Source organism: Gymnoscopelus braueri (assembly GCF_963280865.1).
Source record: "Gymnoscopelus braueri genome assembly, chromosome: 17".
In the NCBI taxonomy this organism is placed as follows: domain Eukaryota; kingdom Metazoa; phylum Chordata; class Actinopteri; order Myctophiformes; family Myctophidae; genus Gymnoscopelus; species Gymnoscopelus braueri.
In genome coordinates this window covers 1779664-1801492 of record NC_137617.1, presented here as the reverse complement: position 1 = coordinate 1801492, position 21829 = coordinate 1779664, and the positions used below count along the sequence as shown (strand labels likewise).

General features: G+C 40.9%; 1 protein-coding gene across 1 annotated transcript; it reads left to right on the top strand.

Moving 5' to 3' along the window:
- The first annotated feature begins 2066 nt into the window (after window positions 1-2066).
- LOC308104812 (kelch-like protein 21) lies at window positions 2067-19578 on the top strand. Its single transcript, XM_080455341.1, has 11 exons — window positions 2067-2173; window positions 2378-2572; window positions 2699-2833; window positions 2921-3112; window positions 4352-4495; window positions 6836-6995; window positions 7583-7717; window positions 8720-8851; window positions 11008-11196; window positions 14757-14897; window positions 19026-19578. The coding sequence occupies exons 1-10, from the start codon at window positions 2102-2104 to the stop codon at window positions 14792-14794; spliced, it is 1392 nt and encodes a 463-aa protein (XP_080311467.1). The 5' UTR covers window positions 2067-2101; the 3' UTR covers window positions 14795-14897; window positions 19026-19578.
- Window positions 19579-21829: the final 2251 nt, after the last annotated feature.

Below are 21829 nucleotides of genomic sequence, written 5' to 3'. Positions count from 1 at the left end.
CAAAGTGCCTTCTCTTCCAGGTGCCCACATTTCCCTAGTGCCCTCTCTTCCTAGTTCCCAGTTATCCCGGTGCCCACCTTTCCTGGTGCCCAGTCTTCCCCAAACTAAGAAACAGAGACTTTTGTTTTGAATAACGGTAATTAACACCTTGCAGATTATGAAAAGTATAATTTGCTACCTACAATTTGCCAGGGCCGGACTGGGACCAAAATTCAGCCCTGGCATTTTGGTCCGGACCGGCCCACCACCCCCCGGACCGTTTTGTCAACGGGGGGGGGGGGGGGGGGGGGGGGGGGGTTGGTTCAGCCCAGCCCTGCACATGAACTCTGCAGCCGCACTGAGGCCCCTGCTGGAAAGCATCCCAGCCCAAACATTAACGTAACTAATAATTGGGCCACACGACCCTGAAATGACCGTAATAATCCTAAAACGGGAAATATTTTTGCCCACCGGGCATTTGCCCGGTACGCCAAATGGCCAGTCCACCCCTGCAATTTGCCCAGAGTCCGGAGATAGTTGTGCTGCTCTAGGATCACAAGTAAGTCGGGAGGGGGAGGGGGGGGGGGGGGGTTGGGTCAGCCTTCATCAGGGGGGCTTTAACTCTGGTCCATAGCGTTAGGAGTTCCTATCGACCAGAGTTAGGGGGGCTTGAGACCCTGCTAGCCCTCGGCCTTCCTGGCACCGCCCATAGGTTTACATTGTTTCTATCATTTATATGTGTGTTGTGAGCGCTATAGTTTATTGGATTGAGGCTGATATAAGAATGGTGTAAGAGAAGCTAAATAAATTAGGTAAAGTAAAGGATTAAAGGAAGAACAAGTGAGTTGTGTTTTGCCTGGAGGGAGCGATAGATATGATGTGGAAGGAAGGAACGGTGGACCAAAGACAAATAGGGATGTTAACAATTAATCTATAATCGATTACAATCAGGCTTTTGGAGATAAATGAGACAGACTCCATAGAGTACTGCAGAGGGGAGGTGTGTGTGTCTGTGTCCAGCTGATGCTCGTTGACGCTCGTTAATGTTATATACATCAAGGCAATTATGTTTCTGCACTCATTTTCGGTTTCGGACAAGAATTTTCCTTTTTGTCCTATTCACCTGTTTCCTAGGCTGTGTGGGCATCACTTCCTGTCGATTTGATCCAATGAAATCCAATGAAACTGGTCAGATGACGAATGATATCCAATGAAATCGACAGGAAGTGATGGCCCACACAGCCTAGGAAACAGGTGAATAAAACTCAGCTTATCAATTAATCGATCAATAAGGTTATCAACTATCAATTAATGAATTAATCGATCATTTGCATCTCTAAAGACAAAGGAAGGCCAGAGTTTGATATTAGACCAACACTCAACCTCTGATTGAATCCATTTCCTCCTCATTCATTATTTGATGCTGCTTAGATACCAGCACATTTATATAGCACTTTGAGATTAGTTTCAAATGTAAAGTGAATATAAATAAAACTAATAATAATAATTATTATTATTATTGAATTCATAATAATAATAATAATTATTATATACAATTACATAGGAAGCATAACAGTGCCTACTAGTCATTCACACAAAGGGGGAAATATTCCTAATACTCAAACTGCTCCAGTGGCAGTAGAGACTGGCTGTACTGGGAAGCTCTCTGTTACAAATGCCTGACAACTGGGCAGCTCCCAGTTGTGAATGCTTGTTAACTGAACGGTGTGTAGCCAGGAGTCAGACATTGCTGAAAAAAAATACTTGATATGCTCATCAAATCTCCCCTGATTAAATAAAGCTTCAGTGCAACATAATAAGCTAACAAGTCAAGAAGCTGTTTCTTTGCATTTTAAACGTGATGAGAGTAACCTCGTACCTTCATCACATCTGACCACAATAAGTCATTTCACTATGCTCAGCCTGAAGTGAATTAAATGACTAATCGACAGGCAAAAAAAAAGACGTGAACAGGTGAATTATGTTAATTCCATCAAGGTTCCAGTTCTACCCTCTCAGAATTAAATAAACAGTGAGGATTTGACTGTGTAACCACATGTAACAGTAATGTTGTGTGTTATCTCTGCAGACGTGACCCACTCCACCACACCTCACCTCAGCCATGGCTGACAACATCCTGGATGCTGCCTGCCAGAGAGAATCACCACAGGCTGCCAAGAGAACGAGACTGGATGTGAGTGTGTGTGTGTGTGTGTGTGTGTGTGTGTGTGTGTGTGTGTGTGCGCGTGTGCGTTCAAACAGCTGTTGGTGAACTGCATTGTTGTTTGCAAACTAACTGTTGTGTGACACATGAAGCACAGCAACATTATTCACAGATGAATAGTTGTTTATCTGTCTGATTATAAATCTCCCTCTGGATGTTGTCGTTGCACTTCAGGAGGACAGCACCAGTGTACCTCTATCCTCACTGAAGACTGCAACGTTTGAGAAAAGCGACCATCCCTACAAGGTGTTAGAGGGCCTTAACAGGCTGCGGCTCAACAGTGTCTTGTGTGATGTGATACTGTGCTCTGAGGGACAGGAGTTCCCCTGCCATCGTTCTGTACTGGCCTCCTTTAGCTCTAACTTTGAGGTAAATACACACATGTATTGACCTGCTGTTGTTAACAGAATTACTTTTCAATTTTGCCTTGGCTTTCATGTCAACCGATCATCATACTGTATCCAATTAGTTAATTATGTTTTCCAACCTGCACAGGCCATGTTTACATCTGGTATGAAGGAGTCCACACAGGAAAGGGTGACCATGAGTGGAGTGGAACCTCAGATTATTGGTTTGTTGGTGAACTATGCCTACACTTCAAAGGTGTCCATCTCCACTGCAAATATGCAGGTAATGTATTATCATCATAAACCTTATTCATTGTTTATCCTACATAACAGCAGTACTTAATAAAGACATTTTGTTCATCTGGTATAGGCCCTGCTAGCAGCATCAGACTTGTTGGATGTCACGTTTGTTCGAGTAGCCTGCTGTGACTACATGATGCGTCACATTGATGTAAATAACTGTGTAGAGATTTACTGCTGTGCTGACGACCACTCCTGTGAAATGCTGAAGAAACGCAGCATGGATCACATTCTGGAAAACTTCAGTGTTATCTATCGGCAGGTCAGTGATTGAGAGATCATACATTAACCAAGTTTTTTGTCTGTTGTTGGCTTTTTCTCCTATTACTTTTTAAAAAAATACATTATTACTATTACTCAACCTGTCACTGACCCAGGCGTATTTTGAAACATTTAATCATTAAATGTACTGTATATTAATAAGCTACAGTTACATGTCCATTTCACTAAACAAACTAGAAAATGTGCTCCTCGGAGCACAGGTCTCCGCCAGGTCAGATAGGTTATTGTGGCCTCCTGGTGGCACTATAATAGGCCAATGTGAAAAGGGTGCTATTTCTTCTTAGGCCTTTCAATTGGACACTGCATTCATGATTTGAGGCATTTTGTTCCAAAAATGTGTTTTGATAAGTTAGACCTGCTGGTGGCGCTATAACAGGCCAATGTGAAAAGGGTGGAATTTCTTCCTCTGCCTAGTGGGAATGTGCGTGCAAAATTTCACGGAAATTGCACGCTGTGTTCATGTTTTGAGGCATTTTGTTTAAAACGGACCTCTACTGCAAATTAGGATGGAATATGAAAAATCGGCCTTCTGGTGGCGCTCTAAAAGGCAGATGTGAAAAATGCAGGGCAAAGGCTTTTCCTTGACCTCTAGGGAGTGTGCGTGCAAAGTTTCACGCAGATCGGTGCAGTTATAGATAAAAACGCGAAACGGCCTGTCATAGCACCACTATGAGCCTGATTTAAAAATGTTCGAGTGTCATTTCTTTCTCGGCCTAGTGGGAATGTGCGTGCAAAAATTTCACGGAAATCCAATCCAATCCTGCAAACTTTGGAAGCCAATTTTATTTTATTTTAGCAATTTTATCAAGATGGAATATGGAAAATCGGACAGATCCGTGTTGATCACATGACTGGAGATGTACCGATTTGCGTGAGGTTTGGACAAAATCTCTAGGAGTGATATCCAAAAATGTGTTTCGCACAATTCGGCCTCCTGGTGGCGCTATAACAGGCCAATCTGAAAAAACTGGGGTAGAGGTTCGGCTTTGGCATCCAGGGAGTCAGTGTGTGTGCACAGTTTCACAGCGGCCAGGCCAACAGTGCCGGAGATTAGCTGTTGACAGACACACGGACGGACAGGGTGCAAATACTCTCGCCAGGCCGAAACAATAATCTATCACCAGTGATCACTTCAGAGGAGAAAACATTACTTAATTAGGAAGTATGGGAACAGTCTACATCTATCATCTAATGTACTGTATTTCTTTCCTACCAATAGGAAGAATTCCTCTCTCTCTCTGTGGAAAGAGTGACGGAGATTCTTGCCAGTGACCATCTCAATGTGCCCAAGGAGAACATGGTGTTTGATGCTGCCATGTTGTGGTTAGACAAGTGTCCTACCCACAGGCAGAGCTTTGAAAAGGTCAGTCCTTTCTTGTCTCTCATGTCTCTTCCTATAGATGTCTCCTATACATGCTTGGCATCTATATATCGTTGCTGTCGGGCAGAAACCAGCTAACTCCATTTCGACGTGTTTGCATTTTTTTCCACAAATCAGTGCTATTGAACACCCTTTACGTCTGTGTGTTGTTAAAACAAAATTGAACCAATGAAAAGTATTAAAAAGCGCTGACAAAACCAGCTAAGGGACCAGTCGAAATTTACATAAGGGGGGGCATGGAGGAAAATAGGGGAGGGTCATGCCTTTCTAATTTTGGTCCAAGGGAGGGTCAGCTAATTTTACTTTGAATCCAAGGGAGGGTCATGCAATTTTGAATTGATAAAATAGTCCGTTTTTTATATACCTTTTTAGTACAGCAGAACAGTGGTCAATGACCCCTCTCCATTTCAAAGGATACAAAGAATTCAAATCAAGTAACACCTTGTCTATTTAGAATCAATGACGGTCGTTAACAAGCCATCAACGCACAGCGAGTGTGAACGACCCAGTCAAATCTATTCAGCGTCTTAACGATGGTGGTTGAACAATTAAGCAAAACTTCAACAGGCGTTATTGGAGAGATGCATTATAAATAGGCCTACTATAACTGGATATTCATAATCATTTGAAGTAATTCTGTGCATGTGATTAATGTGGATCTATATGGACAGTTGTGTATAGATGCCTAGCTCCACAAGTAAAACCAGAAGCATCAGGCCATAATTGATAGCCTAATTTGTTTTATGTAGGCAACAGTGTAGTTGTAGTCACTGTAGTTGATAATTAAAAGGGCAGAGTGACAAAAGTTTTAAACTACTGGTTACCAAATATTCAACTTTCTTCTATCTGACCAGGATTCAATGGGTTTCCCACATGTAAGATGAGAACACTATCCATTCTGCTACCACTACTACAGATACACTGTGCATTTAGCAAGACTGACTACACTACAGCAATGAATGTTCTAATCAATGTGGAAAGCAAAACATTGGACATATCAGTTTTAAATGTCATGTTGTATTTGATGGGGAGGGTTAGGGGTGTCAAGAATTTCACAATACGATACATGATGTTGGGCATGATATCGATATGATATATCATTAATGTTCTTTTCTCATGTATCATCAACATTGGCCATCATCTTATAAATAACGTTATAAAGCAAGTTAGAAACAATTACAAAGTGCTTTGTACACACAAATAAATACATTTGTGCAAGCTTAATGGAGAAGTGAAGTTCTCACTAACTATAAACCCATTGTTTCAGAGGACAGATAGACACTAATATAACAAATATAATATAATATAAGACTGCATAACTATAAATTCCACAAACCTCATATTTTTGTCATCTGGACTTTACCAACCAAGTGCAGCCTAGTTATTTCCAACAGCTAAAAAAAATCTATAATACCAGATACAGTATAATACAATCTTAGATTAGATGTAGGCCTATTTGAGAGTGCAGATGCATGTCACATTAACGAGCGTCAACGAGCATCAGCTGACACACAACACCTCCCCTCTGCAGTGCTTTAAACTGAAAGTGACTGACTGGAGTCTGTTTCATTTCTCTCCAAAATACCTTGAATATGATGGAGGACATGATTAATAATTACTATGATTATGATAAGCTTTACATTTCATATCATACAGTAAAAACTCCTAACTTTCACCGGCAAAAAAAAAGAAAGTGTTTTTTTTTTATTAAAAAAACAATTAAAAAAATATTACGATACAGTATGACATCATGACAATACCTATCATCACATTTTAATACCACGATAGGCTATATCGTGACACAATATATCGTGACACTTCTAGGCGGGGAGGGTTACTCTTTTTTTTGTAATCACTTGGGGAGGGTCATTGATTTATTTTTTTTGTCAAAGGGAGGGTCATGGCATTTTAGATCAGGGCACATACATTTCCTCCATGCCCCCCCTTATGTAAATTTCGACTGGTCCCTAACTCCATTGGATCCTCAAACTGTCTGCTAAACCAGCTAACTCCATCAAAGGGGGGTGGAGTTAGCTGTTTTTGCTGACTCCAGGCACCACCCCCTTTTGACCTTCAACCTCATTGTGAGCTTTGAGGTCCATTCAGCTGTTCTTAAACTTCTTATCAATGATGAACAAAACCTCCTAACTCCACTTTTTGTTTTGTTTTTGTCATTTCCTGAAAAATGCACATTTTGGAGTTAGCTGGTTTCTGCCCGACAGCAGAGATATGATGCTTGATGGTAATATGCATGATAAATATGTTGTTCGCCCAATATCCAGTTGGACCAGTAAATAATGAGTGTTCTGTGTGTTCTTCAAGGTGTTGGAGCAAATCCGTCTGCCTCTCATCAGTCCCTCCTACCTCCACACTGTGGTTGAGTGTCTGGATGTGGTGAAAGAACACCAGGGCTGCCAGAGGTTCATCTCTGAGGCCAAGGAGCGTCCCTCCAGTAACACAGCACGCCCACGCAGGACAGCAGGTACCCTGCTGAACACATGTTGACACTGATGATGGTGCATTCCTCCATATCTGCCAATAAAAATCTGACTTTGGTTTGCTATTATTTCCCCTTGGGGATGAATTAAGTACCTACCTACCTATTCAGGGTTCATAATGGTTATTATTTCATTATTAACATTTTACAATTCAAATTTAATAACATTTTTGTACTTTTATAGATGTCAAAATGCACACCAATTTATCTTGGATTAATTCAGTGACTGATAATTTAGGTTATAACATTTCACTATTATATAGACTACTGTGACTACCAGGGCTCATGTATGTGCCTGGTGCTGCGTTTATCTTCTATTTCTTTGTTTTAAGCCCTATATATGTTGTCGTATGACTAATAGCAAAGATAGCAGATCTACAAGCTCACAATGCGTTGCGTTGTGAGCTTGTAGATTTGCTACTTTTTCTATTTTGGATTTTCTTATTTTTATGTTGGTAGTTAAAAGGTGACACGCAGACACTCAACATCGATCCAAAAGTCAGAAGCATGCCTGAATGAATTAAATAATGTGTTTGAACTTTTAAATCTACTGTCTCACCTGCTTGTTGAAGTGATCGTGACGGTGGGAAGAGATACCTGTATGAATTTTTTCGCCAAAGTTGAGAGCTTTGATCTCCTGACCAATCAGTGGAGGACTCTGGGACAACTGCCCGGCAGAGTAGACTGTCAGGCTGTGGTTGCGTCAGGTGAGGATTACCATCACAGTCAATCAATTTATGACGTTTAATCGATCCTACTCTTTTTGGCCTCTAAAACTATCTGTAGCAACGTTGAGCTGGAAAGGCATTTGGAATTCTTGAAGGGCACAATAGGCTCTATGCACAGCAGCCATATTACTTCCTTCTTTTAATTTCAAGGGCCCCCATAACTCTAAAAACTAAAACAAAACAAAAAAACTAAAAAGAGTGTACAAATGGAACCAAATGGACCATTTGGTTCCATTTGTACACTCTCAGAGTTACACACCCGTAAGGGGCCATTTGGAACCCCCTCAAGGAACCATGAGGGTACCTGGTCCACACTTTAAGAACCACTGGTCTAGCAGAGTGTTTCCAGTGAGCCAACATGCACAATATCAGCACCCTGACTCTGTTTGACCAGAATGGAACAGAGCCTTCATTAGTATCATTGGTAACACCTGTGAAGGAAGTAAGCAGAGGCCCAATTTCTTTCTAATATGGCTGCTGTGCATAGAGCCTATTTAAGCATTTAGCAGGTGTTTTTATCCAGAGCTATTTGCAACGGTGAAATCAGAGTAAATGTCATGAAGTCAAGTCAACAAAAGTAATTAAAAGCAACTTGGATACCAGGTAAACATCAAATATAAAACACAAGCTATCTAAATCATATTCTTAAAAATTTTGGCATGGGCCACCAGGAACAGTGATATTTGACCATTTTAATTACTGATGGCTGACAGGCAGGGTGTTGTCTAAATGTGACTACAAGAATGTTACCTACTGCAGCCAGTGGTGAGGCTGGTATATAGCCCACCAGGCAGCTTATGTCACAACTATTTTGGTGAATTTCTTTTAATTTCTTGGCTTGATAAGTGAATCATCACACTAATAAAGAGATGAAGAAAATAGAAGACTACTCAAGTTGTGTATGTATATTACAATCTTTATTATTTATGTTACAATCAAGGCATAACTCATTGTTTTAATTCTGCTCTTCTTCCACCATAGGCTCTATTCTGTATTTGGCTGATTGTGATTGTTCACGTGCTCCATATCCACCTATGAAGATGTGGCGCTATGATGTTCACCAGAACTCCTGGTCGAAAATGGCTCCCATGAATGTGGCACGCCATCGCTTCAGTAAGATTGTCAAACTGTGACATTTAATTTTACCACATTAACCCTGCTGTCCCTGTTTTGAGCATATATATATATATATATATATATATATATATATATATATATATATATATATATATATATATATATATATATATATATCAGCATATCACAGGCAAAATGTGAAAATAAAATAGAAATACAAAACTTTAACAGATCTAGTAGATCTGTTAAAGTTTTTTGAAAAAGATGGTCATAAGTGATTAAAGGACAACTTTGTTTTTTTGCAACAACTGTATTAGTTTTTCATGATAATTACAAGACTAGCGTTAAAATGTATTCATTTATTGCTTTCTATTGTTTCCACGATTTTTCACTGGGGGGCGGGCACATTTGGGTAATTGGTAAAAAACATCCATTTTTTTTTACACAATAAGCCGGCTATTTTTGTCTCTGCGAAGCCGAAGACATGGTCAGGGCAGAACCTCTGCCCCAAATGTTTTACATCGGCCTATTATAGCGCCACCAGGAGGCCTATTTTTGCAAAACAAGTTTTTTAATATTACTCAGATTTTGTACAAACATCATGCAAATTGGTACACATTATCTCTATAGTGTGATCAAGACAGACCTGTCAGATCTTTCATATTGTGTCCTTATTGGCTAAGATTGGCTTCCAAAGTTTGCAGGAATGGCCCGTTTTGTACAAAATGCCTCAAATCATGAACGCAGCATCCGATTGCCGTGAAACTTTGCACGCACATTCCCACTAGGCCAAGGAAGAAATGCCACAGAATCCATGGAAAAAAATATGTTGATTGTATGACCTACAACAGTTCAAGAGTTATAGGCCAAAATGTGAATCTGCCTGTTATAGCGCCACCATGAGGCTCATTTGAAAAATGTAGGGTGGCATGTCTTCCTTGGCCTAGTGGGGATGTGCGTCTAAAGTTCACGGCAATCGGACACTGCGTTCATGAAACTTTGGAAGCCAATCTTAGCCAATCAGGACAATGTATGAAAAATCCGACAGATCTGTCTTGATCACATTGACTATATGAGATACTGAGATAGTACCAATTTGCGTTATGTTTGGACAAAATCTGGAGTAATATAAAAAAAATGTTTTGCAAAAATCGGCCCCCTGGTGGCACTATAACAGTCCAATGTGAAGAATTTGGGCCAGAGGATCTGCCCTAACCTTCATGCCTTCGGCCTCGCGGAGACAAAAATAACCGACTTATTGTGTAAAAAAAAATGCATTTTTACCAATTACCCGAATGCGCCCCCCAGTTAAATATCGCGGAAACGATAGAAAGCAATAAATGAATACATTTTAACACTCATCTTTTCATAATTATCATTACAAACTATTAAAAGAATCGTTGTTGAAAAAAGACTGAGTTGGGGGTCCAGGCGCATACCACATACGCATACGGTAATCCAGCTTGACAGCGTGTCGCGGGTTCGACTCCCGATCCCGACGATCTTTGCTGTGTGTCACCCCCCCATCTCTCTCCCCGTTTCCTGTCAGCCTACTTTCCTATCAATAAAGGCAGAAAAAGCCCCCAAAAATATCTTTAAAAAATATATAAATACAAATTGGCCTTTAAGGCATTAGATGTTTTTTTCCCCATAATAATATGGGAATAATTTAGTAATTAAATTAGAAAGTTTCTGAAATGGTGGCTGTACAGGTATCATAATGGATCAGTTCCAGCTGCAAAGTAATGACATCACAAGCGTAGCAAGTTGTTGGCTGTACATAATATACTGTAACTATATATGACAGTACTTGGTACAAATATTGGCCTATACATGTAGCATTCAAAACTAGCTCTATTCACTATGCTCTGGAAGGCTTTCTATTGTTAATTGATTATATAAATGTCCTTGCATTGGTGGAGTGGTGTGGTCAAGCAGCAGTAAAGTAATACTACTTCCACTCCTGACATCACGGCATGAGTATAGGAAATGTTGTGGTCTCTTCCAACATGATTTCCAAAATATATAACATTTATTGTTTGAGAATGTGTAATTATTGCACAGCATCATATTAGTTGAACTACAATTTGAAATTCAAGTTGAATGAGAGGCTGCATAGTACATGGCCAAGTTATTCACTTCTAAAAGTCAGGTTTATTTAAAAAAAATAATCCCTGCACAACCCAACATAGGCCTGCTGATGCTGGATGGATATGTGTTTGCAGTAGGTGGCCGGGGGAGTGAGGAGAGTGAAGACTCAATGGAACGCTACGACCCCAACACCAACACCTGGCAGCTCATGGAGTCTGTCGGCGTGGCAGCCTATCGTGATCCTTACAACTGTAATGTGGTGGCACTAGATGGACTGCTCTATTTTATTGGTATGAAACAGGTTTATGCGCCTGCAGGTTCAGCCTGCTGGGTTTCATGAGCTTGTGTTGTTTTGTTTTTTTTGTAATGCATGTCAAGCATAATGGTTAACTGAAAATGTCCAAAGACTGTCCAAAGAAAACAGTTGACATTACATGTTTTGCTGTGTATGTGTGTGTGTCCTCCTGGAACCTAGGCAGAGATGGGAAAAGTACTGACTTTCTGTACTCGAGTAGAAGTACAATTACTTGTGTAAAAAACTACTTTGGTAAAAGTAGAAGTACTCATTCAAATAATTACTCGAGTAAAAGTAAAAAAGTACAGGCTCTAAAATGTACTTTATGAGTAAAAGTAAAAGTATTTTTACCGGATGTTTCTGTGCAAAGCCAATTGTACCCCACGGCTATTAAACTTAAAAGATCCCCACTAAACACACGTCTTAAAAGCCCAGGATAAGTTTCCAGTGGTTCTCAACCTTTTTACACTGAGTACCACCTGAGAAAATATTTGCTTCTCCAAGTAGGCTACCACCATTATGACTGATGTTAAAATACAGTACAATATTCAATACAATACTCAGCTGTACTACAGGATACAGATAGGTGGGCACTAGGGACATCTGGGCACCTCGATGTAAAATTTGCTATTTTGTCCAAAATGTTAAAAAATTTAATATTTGAAAATTAAAGTAAAGTATACATGATGTGAACATGCACGGTATATCATTATCAGACTTAATTTATCCTTCAACTTCTAGTTTATGCCCCAAAATGACTGGATATACAGGTTTTGTAGCAACCTTAATTGTCGAATGTTTAAGCATGTTCTAATCATATAGACTTTACTTTAGACCAGTGGTCTTCAACAGGGGGTCCGGGACCCCTAGGGGATCCTCAGAGCTACTATAGGCCCGGCAAATCTTTGTGTGATAGGATGTTTTTTTTTACATTAACCACTTGAACCCTATAGCATCCCTATTATCAGGGGAACATTAGCCGAAAATAGCCGATCTACAACGCCTCACGCTGCAAGGCGTTGTGAGCTTGTAGATCGGCTATTTTCGGCAAAGCGGTTGGGGGGAAAAGGAGCAAATCAAGTACTAAGTAGCCTATTGAAGGTTTAAGTGGTTAAATGTCTGAAATAAATAAAAAACATTAATTTACACAACACTGATGACAGCCTAAACTATATGAAATCTATGAAAAAGTTTCATCTGCAACACAATTTTATACAATATGTAGTGGAGGTCTCTGCTTCATCTCTCTCTCAGCTAAAGGGGTCCCTGCTTCATCTCTCTCTCAGCTAAGGGGTCCCTGCTTCATCTCTCTCTCAGCTAAGGGGTCCCTGCTTCATCTCTCAGCTAAAGGGGTCCCTGCTTCATCTTTCTCTCAGCTAAGGGGTCCCTGCTTCATCTCTCTCTCAGCTAAGGGGTCCCTGCTTCATCTCTCTCTCAGCTAAAGGGGTCCCTGCTTCATCTTTCTCTCAGCTAAGGGGTCCCTGCTTCATCTCTCTCTCTCAGCTAAGGGGTCCCTGCTTCATCTCTCTCTCAGCTAAAGGGGTCCCTGCTTCATCTCTCTCTCTCTCAGCTAAGGGGTCCTTGGCCTGAAAAAACGTTGAAGACCCCTGCTTTAGACCATCTCCCCCATTATTATTATTATTATTATTATTATTATTATTATTATTACAGTTTGAACAAAATAGCCAATTTTACATCGAGGTGCCCACCTATCCTGTTACCAGATTACAGACAGAGCAAGAGATAACTACTGTACTTCATTCAAACGCAGCAAGTGCACGCAGGCGCGCACACACACACACACACACACACACACACACACACACACACACACACACACACACACACACACAGCTAATGACCTTAAAGGGTCTTTTTTTTTAAATTCAGTCATTCCTTCTCATTTCATGGATTTCCAGAATGGGCGTGTCTGAACAGGCGATCTCAGAATGGAAATGTTTCTGATGTCACAAACATTAATGATGGCAAACCCACTGTTAAATGAAAAGTGCCCGAATCGCTCCGAAACTTTTTCTACCCCCCCTAAGTGGGGGTCTACGAACAAATACTTCGGGCTCGGATTTTGGCTCCGCCCCCCGGAAGTGGGTGAAACAGGCACCTCAAACACTTGGTTTTTTTTTTTTTTTTAAATAGTTTTTTTAAATAGTTTTTTTAAATAGTTTTTTTAATTAACAGACAGAATTGCTCAGTAGCCCCCCCCCCTGCCCAAGAGGACGTTTTGGTATTGCAGCTGAAAGTGCTGTATAAGCCAGAGACAATTGACTTGGGATGAGTATATCTGAGTGATGATTTAGGCTCAAACCTTTTGAAAAAGGTTTGAGGGACATACACCATATGATATTAAATATTTAAAAAAATAAATAAATTCATGGTGTAGATCCTTTAAAGTTGTTAAATCAAAGCTACAGTTTTGCGGACTTCTGTCTTTACACACACACAGTAGGAGTAGCACTTTAGCCAGCATAATGAGATCATTAATAACCACTACTCACCTAATGCTTCGTAGTTTAAAAAAGAACACACTCCCAACGTGTATACTGTGCATTGGTTAAGTCACAGGAGCATGGTTTCATATCGTACTTTGGCCCGAATCTCGCGTTTATAATCCACGTGAGAGTTGTTTACATTTCATCTGAGATGACCAGCGTCATCTGGCAGCATTAACACCATAGAGGTATAATATAACTAGAGGGCGGATTGCCCCGCCCCCAGCTATCATTTCAATGAATGTGCTCAGTGGCGTTTTGAAGCACCCGGAAACCTGCCGGAAGTAGAATTATTGGTTTGATTTTGTACCCCCATAGAGTTATGAGCATGCGCACTAGTGTCCTTTTTGCGTTCTACGGCAGCCCGTGTGTCAAGGATTGAACGCGATATATTTATTAAATACACTCGAGATGCCTATGTATAACTAAATGCATATGTGTTTATGTATAATATGTTTACATATTTATATCTATATATATAAATATCTCTCAGCATGTTTTGCGCGTGCATGTATTTCTCCCCGCCTGCAGTTCCAGCTTTGGCCACTGGGGTGGCAGCTTCAATGTTTCTCAGCAACTCTGGGGGCTTGATTAACACACACAATCAACACACTTCCTCTAAAAACTAGCGGAAACAATTTCAAAATAAGAGCCTATTGTAATATATGTATATGATTAGTCAACACTACTTTTATTTTTTAGTCTAGTTACAGGAAGTAGATACATTTGCAGCTATGATTTGCAGTCACACACCGGTGGCCAGAGCTAGTAACTGACGTAACGGCGACTGCATGCATCATGAGCACTTCTTTTCGTCTGATCTGCCGACTGCCGCGCAACATTAATATTTAGCATTAAAACTAAAGTAACGAGCCTGTTTTGAAAATGTACTCAGTAGAAAGTACAGATACTTGTGTTAAAATGTAACGGATAAAAGTAAAAAGTAGTCAGAAAAATAAGTACTCAGTAAAGTACAGATACTCGAAAAAAGTACTTCGTTACAGTAACGAAGTACTTGTACTTCGTTACTTCCCATCTCTGAACCTAGGTGGCTCAACAACAAATGGGAAGCCAAACCCAACCTAGAAGTACAACCCTGAAACATCTGTATGGACAGAAGTGGCTTCTATGCAGATTCCACGTGAGCGACCGGCTTTCTGTACTCTGAATGGAAAGATCTACGTTACAGGTATCACATCTGTTGTTAAAGGCTCTTGTCAGTGGTGGGAGAAGTACTCAACTTTTACACTTGAGTAAATGTAGCAATACAGAATATAGATATGTTTTTAACAGATACCAAATTTTACTCGAGTAAAAGTACTGGCAAAATAATTAGCTTGCAGTACCAAACATAAATCAAATGTGCAGACTGGCCCACTTCACAGTTGTATTATTGGATTGTAATAAGTTAATGTGTTAATCACATTAATGTTGCGTCTGGTAAAGTTTTTTGTGTGCTGCTGAATAGATTAACCAATACATAATTTGAAAGCTGAACTATGTTTTGTATTAATAATCTGTATTCATCGGCCACTTTATCAGGCACGCTTATCCAACTGCATGTTAACACAAATTGCTAATCAGCCAATTACAAGGCAGCAACTCAATGCCTTTTAGGCATGCACACATGGTCAAGACGATTTGCTGCAGTTCAAACAGAGCATCAGAATGTGGAAGAAAGCTCATTTAAGTGACTTATAACATGGTTGATGGTGCAAAACTGTCTAGTCTCTGTATTTCAGAAACTGCTGATCTACTAGTATTTCGGTGCACAACCATCTCTAAGGTTTACAGAGAATAATGCCTTGTTGATGCCAGAGGTCAGATAAGAATGGCCGGACTGGTTTGAGCTGATAGAAAGGCAACAGTAACTCGACCACTTGTTACAACTTACAACCAAGGTATACAGAAGAGCATATCTGATGAGCATATACCTCAAACCTTGAGGCAGATGGGCTACAGCAGCTGAAAACCACACAGCGTGCCACTCCTGTCAGCTAAGAACAGGAAACTGAGGCTACAATAGGCTCTATGCACAGCAGCCATATTAGAAAGAAATTGGGCCTCTTCTTACTTCCTTCACAGGTGTTACCAATGATACTAATGAAGGCTTTGTTCCATTCTGGTCAAACAGTCAGGTTGCTGATATTATGCATGTTGACTAACTGGAAACACTCTACTACACCAGTGTACTACACCAGTGGTTCTTAAAGTGTGGACCAGGTACCCTCATGGTTCTTTGAGGTGGTTCCAGATGGCCCCTTACGGGTGTGTAACTCTGAGAGTCTCAGAGTTGAAATTAAAAAGTTTGAGAACCAAGTGGTCAGGGATTCATCTGATCGTTGAGCATTACACACTGCAGGAGTTTATTTCTTGAAATCGGCTGTCATATATCGTTGTGGTTTTCACACTATAGATTGATCCCCGACCAGGGATTACACACTGTAGGATAGTTCACTAGGATGCTATCCAGGGTCAGACCCAATACATACATTTGTTTTTATTCCAAGTCATTTTAATCGACGTCTCCCGTGATGCGTCTCGCTCTTTCTCTCTCTCTCTCTCGTCAAGTAGGCTACGCAGCACGCAGTGTTGCCATGTCCGCTTATTATAAGCGACGTTGGTATTGTTTTTCTCTAAAGTTGCTTGAAAGTGTAGTTGCTTATTTGGCCTTGTTTCATAATGTTGTTTGAACCAGTTGTTCTCAAACATTTTCATGGCAAGGACCCCCAAATTAATATTTGCCCGCAGACCTCCCCCTTCTGAAAATAATGTGTTGTGCCATAGACCCCCATACAAGATCTGTGGATTTGGAAAATATTCGACAAATTCTTTTTTTTCAAGATGTTCTAATTTGAAAATAGCCTATCTACAACGTGACCTGGTAGATCGGCTATTTTCAAAAAAGTGCTCATGTGGCCTGTCGCTTTTGTTGGGCTTGTTTTCATAGATCTGGTTGCTTATTTCTCTGGCAAAATCTGGCAACAACAACAAAAATAGGCACGGGTTCCCTAGTGTCAGACACGCTGCTCACGCACACACATATTACACACACACACACACACACACACACACACACACACACACACACTACACACAGCTCACGCTCTCTCTCTCATTCAGTTTTATAATGTTTAACTTAAAACAGGACTGGATGGTAATATTGCGGGGGAGGGTCTGTTTGTTGCTGTTTGGTCAGGTCCATTGATCCTCTCCTTGCCACGGTGGCTGCTGTAATGTGCTCTCATTGGCTGTGGCGCTGATATGCTCGCAGACTTATCTCAGACCCTTTCACATTGTATGATTTTCAGTCTGGGACACTGAATATCTAACGAGGTAGATATTTGAAAACGGTCGGAAAGCCATCGCAGAGCGGATGATCGCGGCTATATCGTCTCGCAGAGCCTTTCACACACAGCGAGCATTATCTCGCCGATCAAAGGCCGATCTGCGTCAGATCGGGAGGTTTTGTCGGCGAGTGCCAAAAAAAGTCGCGGACAGCATAATCGGATCAAATATCCTGCAGTGTGTACCTGCCTTAACTGGAACAGAGCCTTCATTAGAATCATTGGTAACACCTGTGATGGAAGTAATATGGCTGCTGTGCATAGAGCCTATTCACACTGTCTCACCAAATTTGAATTGAAGAATAGAAGATTGGAAAAATGTTGCCTGGTCTGGTGAGTCTCGATCTCTGCTGTGATATTCGGATGGTAGGGTCAGAATTTGGCATTTGCAACATGAGAGACTGGATACATCCTGCCTTGAGTCAACGGTTCAGGCCACGTGCAAAGTCACTTTAATCCCTTGGTTTGAACTGCAGCAGATCATCTTGACCGTGTGTGCATGCCTAAATGTATTTCATTGCTGCCATAGATTGGCTGATTAGAAATCTGCATTAACGTGCAGCTGGACATGTGTGCCTAATAAAGAGGCCCGGTGAGTGGAAAACTGCAAAGTAACTAGGACCCCCCGTTTAGCAGTCAAATCCGATTGATTTCTCAAATCCGATGTTTTGGCCCGACTGTTCACACTGCATTTGCAAGCGACTAGATCGGATCTGTCACAGATCTGTGTGTTCAGTCCGATTTTAAACGACGTCAACCTAAAGCCGCCCTGCGTCGACATATCTGCTTTGGTTGCCGTGGTAACGACGTATGCGTCATGACTTTTAGGACCTTGTGAACCCATTTTCTGCCATACCATGAAATATGTCTTCATATATTGCCTTGTTCCTGTACATTCCTACAAGTTTCGCTTGTAATGAGGCATCCCCCCAATGTGCTAGGAGACATTGAATTTCTCCATCTGTACACTGAATGCTGCTCGCCATTTCTTCTGTAAAACTTAAGCTGCACTATTGTTTTGTTTTCATTACACCCCTTGCGCTCTTGTAAATCAAAATGATGTATTTCATTTTCAATTCTCGCGCTCTGTAATGATGTTCTCGGGTCTTGCTTCAAGTGACGTTTTGGACAGTTTGATATGCGATTTGGGTGGTTAGAGCAGGTTACTGCGTTCAGACTGAGACGCATCTTTAGAAATCAGATTTGAAACCACCTCTGAATGTGGCTCAAGTCTAACCAGGCTAAGCAGGCTGATACTTTAAATCGGATTCCATGTGACCTGTCTCTGTTCAGACTTTGTAAAACAAATCGGATTCCAATCTGGATATGGCACAGATCTGATTCAGGCTAGATTCAGACTGGATTTGGCTGCCAGTGTAAACGGGGCCTAGTAAACAGTCAAATAATTGTAAAGGGTAGGTACCCTCACAAAAACATGCAGTAATCCTGGTCTCTATACTGCCTCCCCCTGATCAGCCGGGGCGCCTGATGGAGGGGAAAGGAACTGGTTGGAACAACGTGTTCCTTCCACGCACTACGTCTAACCAGAGAAACTCCCCCCTGTCAGGTGAAAAGAAGCGGCCTGCTAGCTCTCATGCATTGAAGGAGGCATGAGCTCGGCTCTAGGCTCTCCCTATAGCTGGCAGAGGGAGTGTAGCTTCCAGGATTACTTAAGACAATTGGCACTGGGTGAAAAAATGGGTTACATAATCTTGGGATAAAAATAAATAATTCATAATATTTATAATTGTAATGGAGTAAAACGTAAAATATTTGCCTCTGCATTTTTTTTTATGGAAACACTCAAGTAAAGTACATCCAAATTGTACTAAAGCACTGAATTTGAGTAAATGTATTTAGTTACTTTCAACCAATGATATTAGTTTAAAAATGGGCTCACTTCAACTTCACTTGTTTAGGCACATAATAGTCCTATAACAGTTACTATCCTGTTAATTCTTTATCTATAGGTGGTCGGCATGGTCGCATGGTCCTTGACACGGTGCAGTGCTTCAATCCCAAAACCAACCTGTGGACCATGTGTGCCCCCATGCAAGAGCGAGGCCCTGTACTCTGCAAGCAGTCCCTACATCAGTTCATGTGTCACCTGCAATATCTCTCATAGCTGTACAAAATATTCCAATCCAGCATCCCCACTTAGTTCTGGCTCAGGCGGTGGTCCGAACACAAGGACCACTGGGGTTCACAGCTATCCACCAAGCATAATAGCCACTGGGAGTTACTGTGTTGTCTGTTGTTCTTCTTGGTTCATTTGTCTCTCACTCATACAAATAGGCCTACAAGCAGTGAAATGTTGTCTCCACAGACTGCCAACAATAATAATATTTAACAGGATAATACTTTTATACTGCAGTCCAGTCCAATGTGACCACAGCACCAGGGGCAGGTGGAGGTCCCAGTCCTGCCAGCAGACAGTGAGGATGGTGAGTTGGGTAGCCAGGGTGAGGTTGACGCACTGGACCAGCCTGACTGTCACTCTGGGGATGTAGGGGAGCGGTCCTTGTTTCCAGGCATTTAACCACTTAAACCGTCAATACGTAGTAAACTTGACCTTTCACTCTGTACTTGGTCTGCTCTTTTTTTCCCCTCCCCACCAAACCACTTTGCTGAAAATAGCCGATCTACAAGCTCACAACGCCTCGCAGCGTGAGCTTGTAGATCTTCTATTTTTGGCTAATGTTCCCCTCCCCAGAATAGGAATGCTAAGGTTCAAGTGGTTAATGTAAAAAAACAAATCCCACAAAGATTTGGCGGCCCCCCTGTAGTAACTCTAAGGACCCCCTGTTGATTTATCCCTTTAACAATCCTTGTAACCCGTACCTCTATACAATCTGCAAACTGTTAATAAAGTATTCAATCCACCTAGCATAATGGCTGAGAATGGGCCCCAGGATGTGGACCCTCACACGCTCCAGGGAAACCCTCGCCTGGTATAGTTGTAGCGGGGCGTGTGAGTGTCGGGTGGGGGTCTCTCTGGGCGGTGAACAGGTCACACAGGTGGACTCACAGCTCCACATCCAGCCAGCAGTTTGGCCAGTAGAACCGGGCCTGAAGCCGTTTTGGAGACCCTGAAGTGGGCCACTCCCACTGAGTCATGGACCAGCTGTAACCTTTTCTGTCCCTATAGTTACCAATGGACTTGGAGAGACAGTAGAGATCCTTCTATGGCCTACTGGCAGCGTGCACATCAGTCAAGCAGTATGCGAGATTATCTCTGGACACCCAGACAGACAGACAGACAGAACCAGACCTTCTTATAGACTGCAGAGCCACAAGGGATTTTAACCAGTCACGCCCCATGTTATACTTTTGCTGTAGCCAAATCTATATTTATATATCTATCTTTCGGGGAAAAAATAATACATCTTGACTAATTGTGAAACATTTTGAAACATACCCAAAATGGGGAGGCCAGAGTTAAAAAAAAGTGATCATTTTCTAACATTGAGACATCAAATGAGTTTTTAAATGAATAGAATCACCATCTTTATAATAAATTACTAATCAAGGTCCTTTGTATATGTGCCTTATTGAAACCATAAGTGTGAACCATGATGTTTGAATTATCCTCTGTAATGAGAAGGAAAATGAAGGAAATTACAAAAATGTTTGAAAGCCATCCCAAAATGTTATAGATTTGTAGATATATAGATATAGATTTATAGTGTGCGTTGTTTTCTAATGAGGAACTAAAGCAACGTGTGCAATTAAACACATTATTTATTTCTACATTCTACATCTATCTGTTAACATAGGCTATTTTATCATTCTATGACATAGGCCTAATAGTCAATTCATTGTTTCTTCCAGCTACATGATCGGTGGGATTAACATATCTTCCTGCATGACTAGATGCAAAAATGTAGTTCTCATTGGAAACGATTGCTCTGACAATAGGAATAAAAACAGGTCACAGAGGATAAACATGTTCTCAAACAGATTAACCTTTAAAGTCCATCTTGACGAGCTGTTTTTAAAGTATCAATCAGTATTGGAATGTATTGTGATACAGGGATGTTATTTTGGTTATGGTCGGGTAGACAGTTCCACTCTCAAACCTTTGTATAACCATACTACTTCACAAGAGCTTATATCTGCTATTTTCGCCAAATGTTCGCCAATTTTTGCAGAATGTTCCATCTATTTTCGCCTTTTATGACATGGCCTGAATAAGAATGCTATATTATGAATCATTCATCACTGGAGATGGTTAGTGGACATTTGGACAAGTCCAGTGGTAGAAGAAGTATATAGCCTATATTAGGCTACTTAAGTAAAAGTAGCAATATCACAATATAAGAATACTCTGTTACAAGTAAAAGGCCTGTGTTCAAAATGTTACTTGGGTAAAAGTATTGGTATCAAAATGCACTTAAAGTACTAAAATATTTGAAAATAGCAAGTCTACAAGCTCACAACGCGTCGCGATGCAACACGTTGTGAGCTTGTAGATCTGCTATTTTCAAATAGCCTAGGTATAAAATAGGGCTAAAGTGGTTAAAGTATATTTTGTCTGCAAAGTAACTAGTAACTAAAGTTTTCAAATAATTGTAGTGGAGTAAACGTACAATATTTGCCTCTGGGATGTAGTGGCGTAGAAGTAAAAGTAGAGAGAATTGGAAATACTCAAGTAAAGTAAAAAAAAATACCTCAAATTGTACTTAAGTACAGTACTTGAGTAAATATACTTAGTTACTTTACACCACTGAACAAGTCCACTACTGTCCTGCAGCTCAGTCAGTTCACTGTTTTA

Bases quoted from the DNA above. Each gene is read 5' to 3' on its own strand.
- LOC308104812 (XM_080455341.1), top strand. From the start codon at position 2,102: ATGGCTGACAACATCCTGGATGCTGCCTGCCAGAGAGAATCACCACAG. The intron at 2,174-2,377 runs GTGAGTGTGTGT...GTTGCACTTCAG, and splicing joins CCAAGAGAACGAGACTGGAT to GAGGACAGCACCAGTGTACC. The intron at 8,852-11,007 runs GTAAGATTGTCA...AACCCAACATAG, and splicing joins TGTGGCACGCCATCGCTTCA to GCCTGCTGATGCTGGATGGA.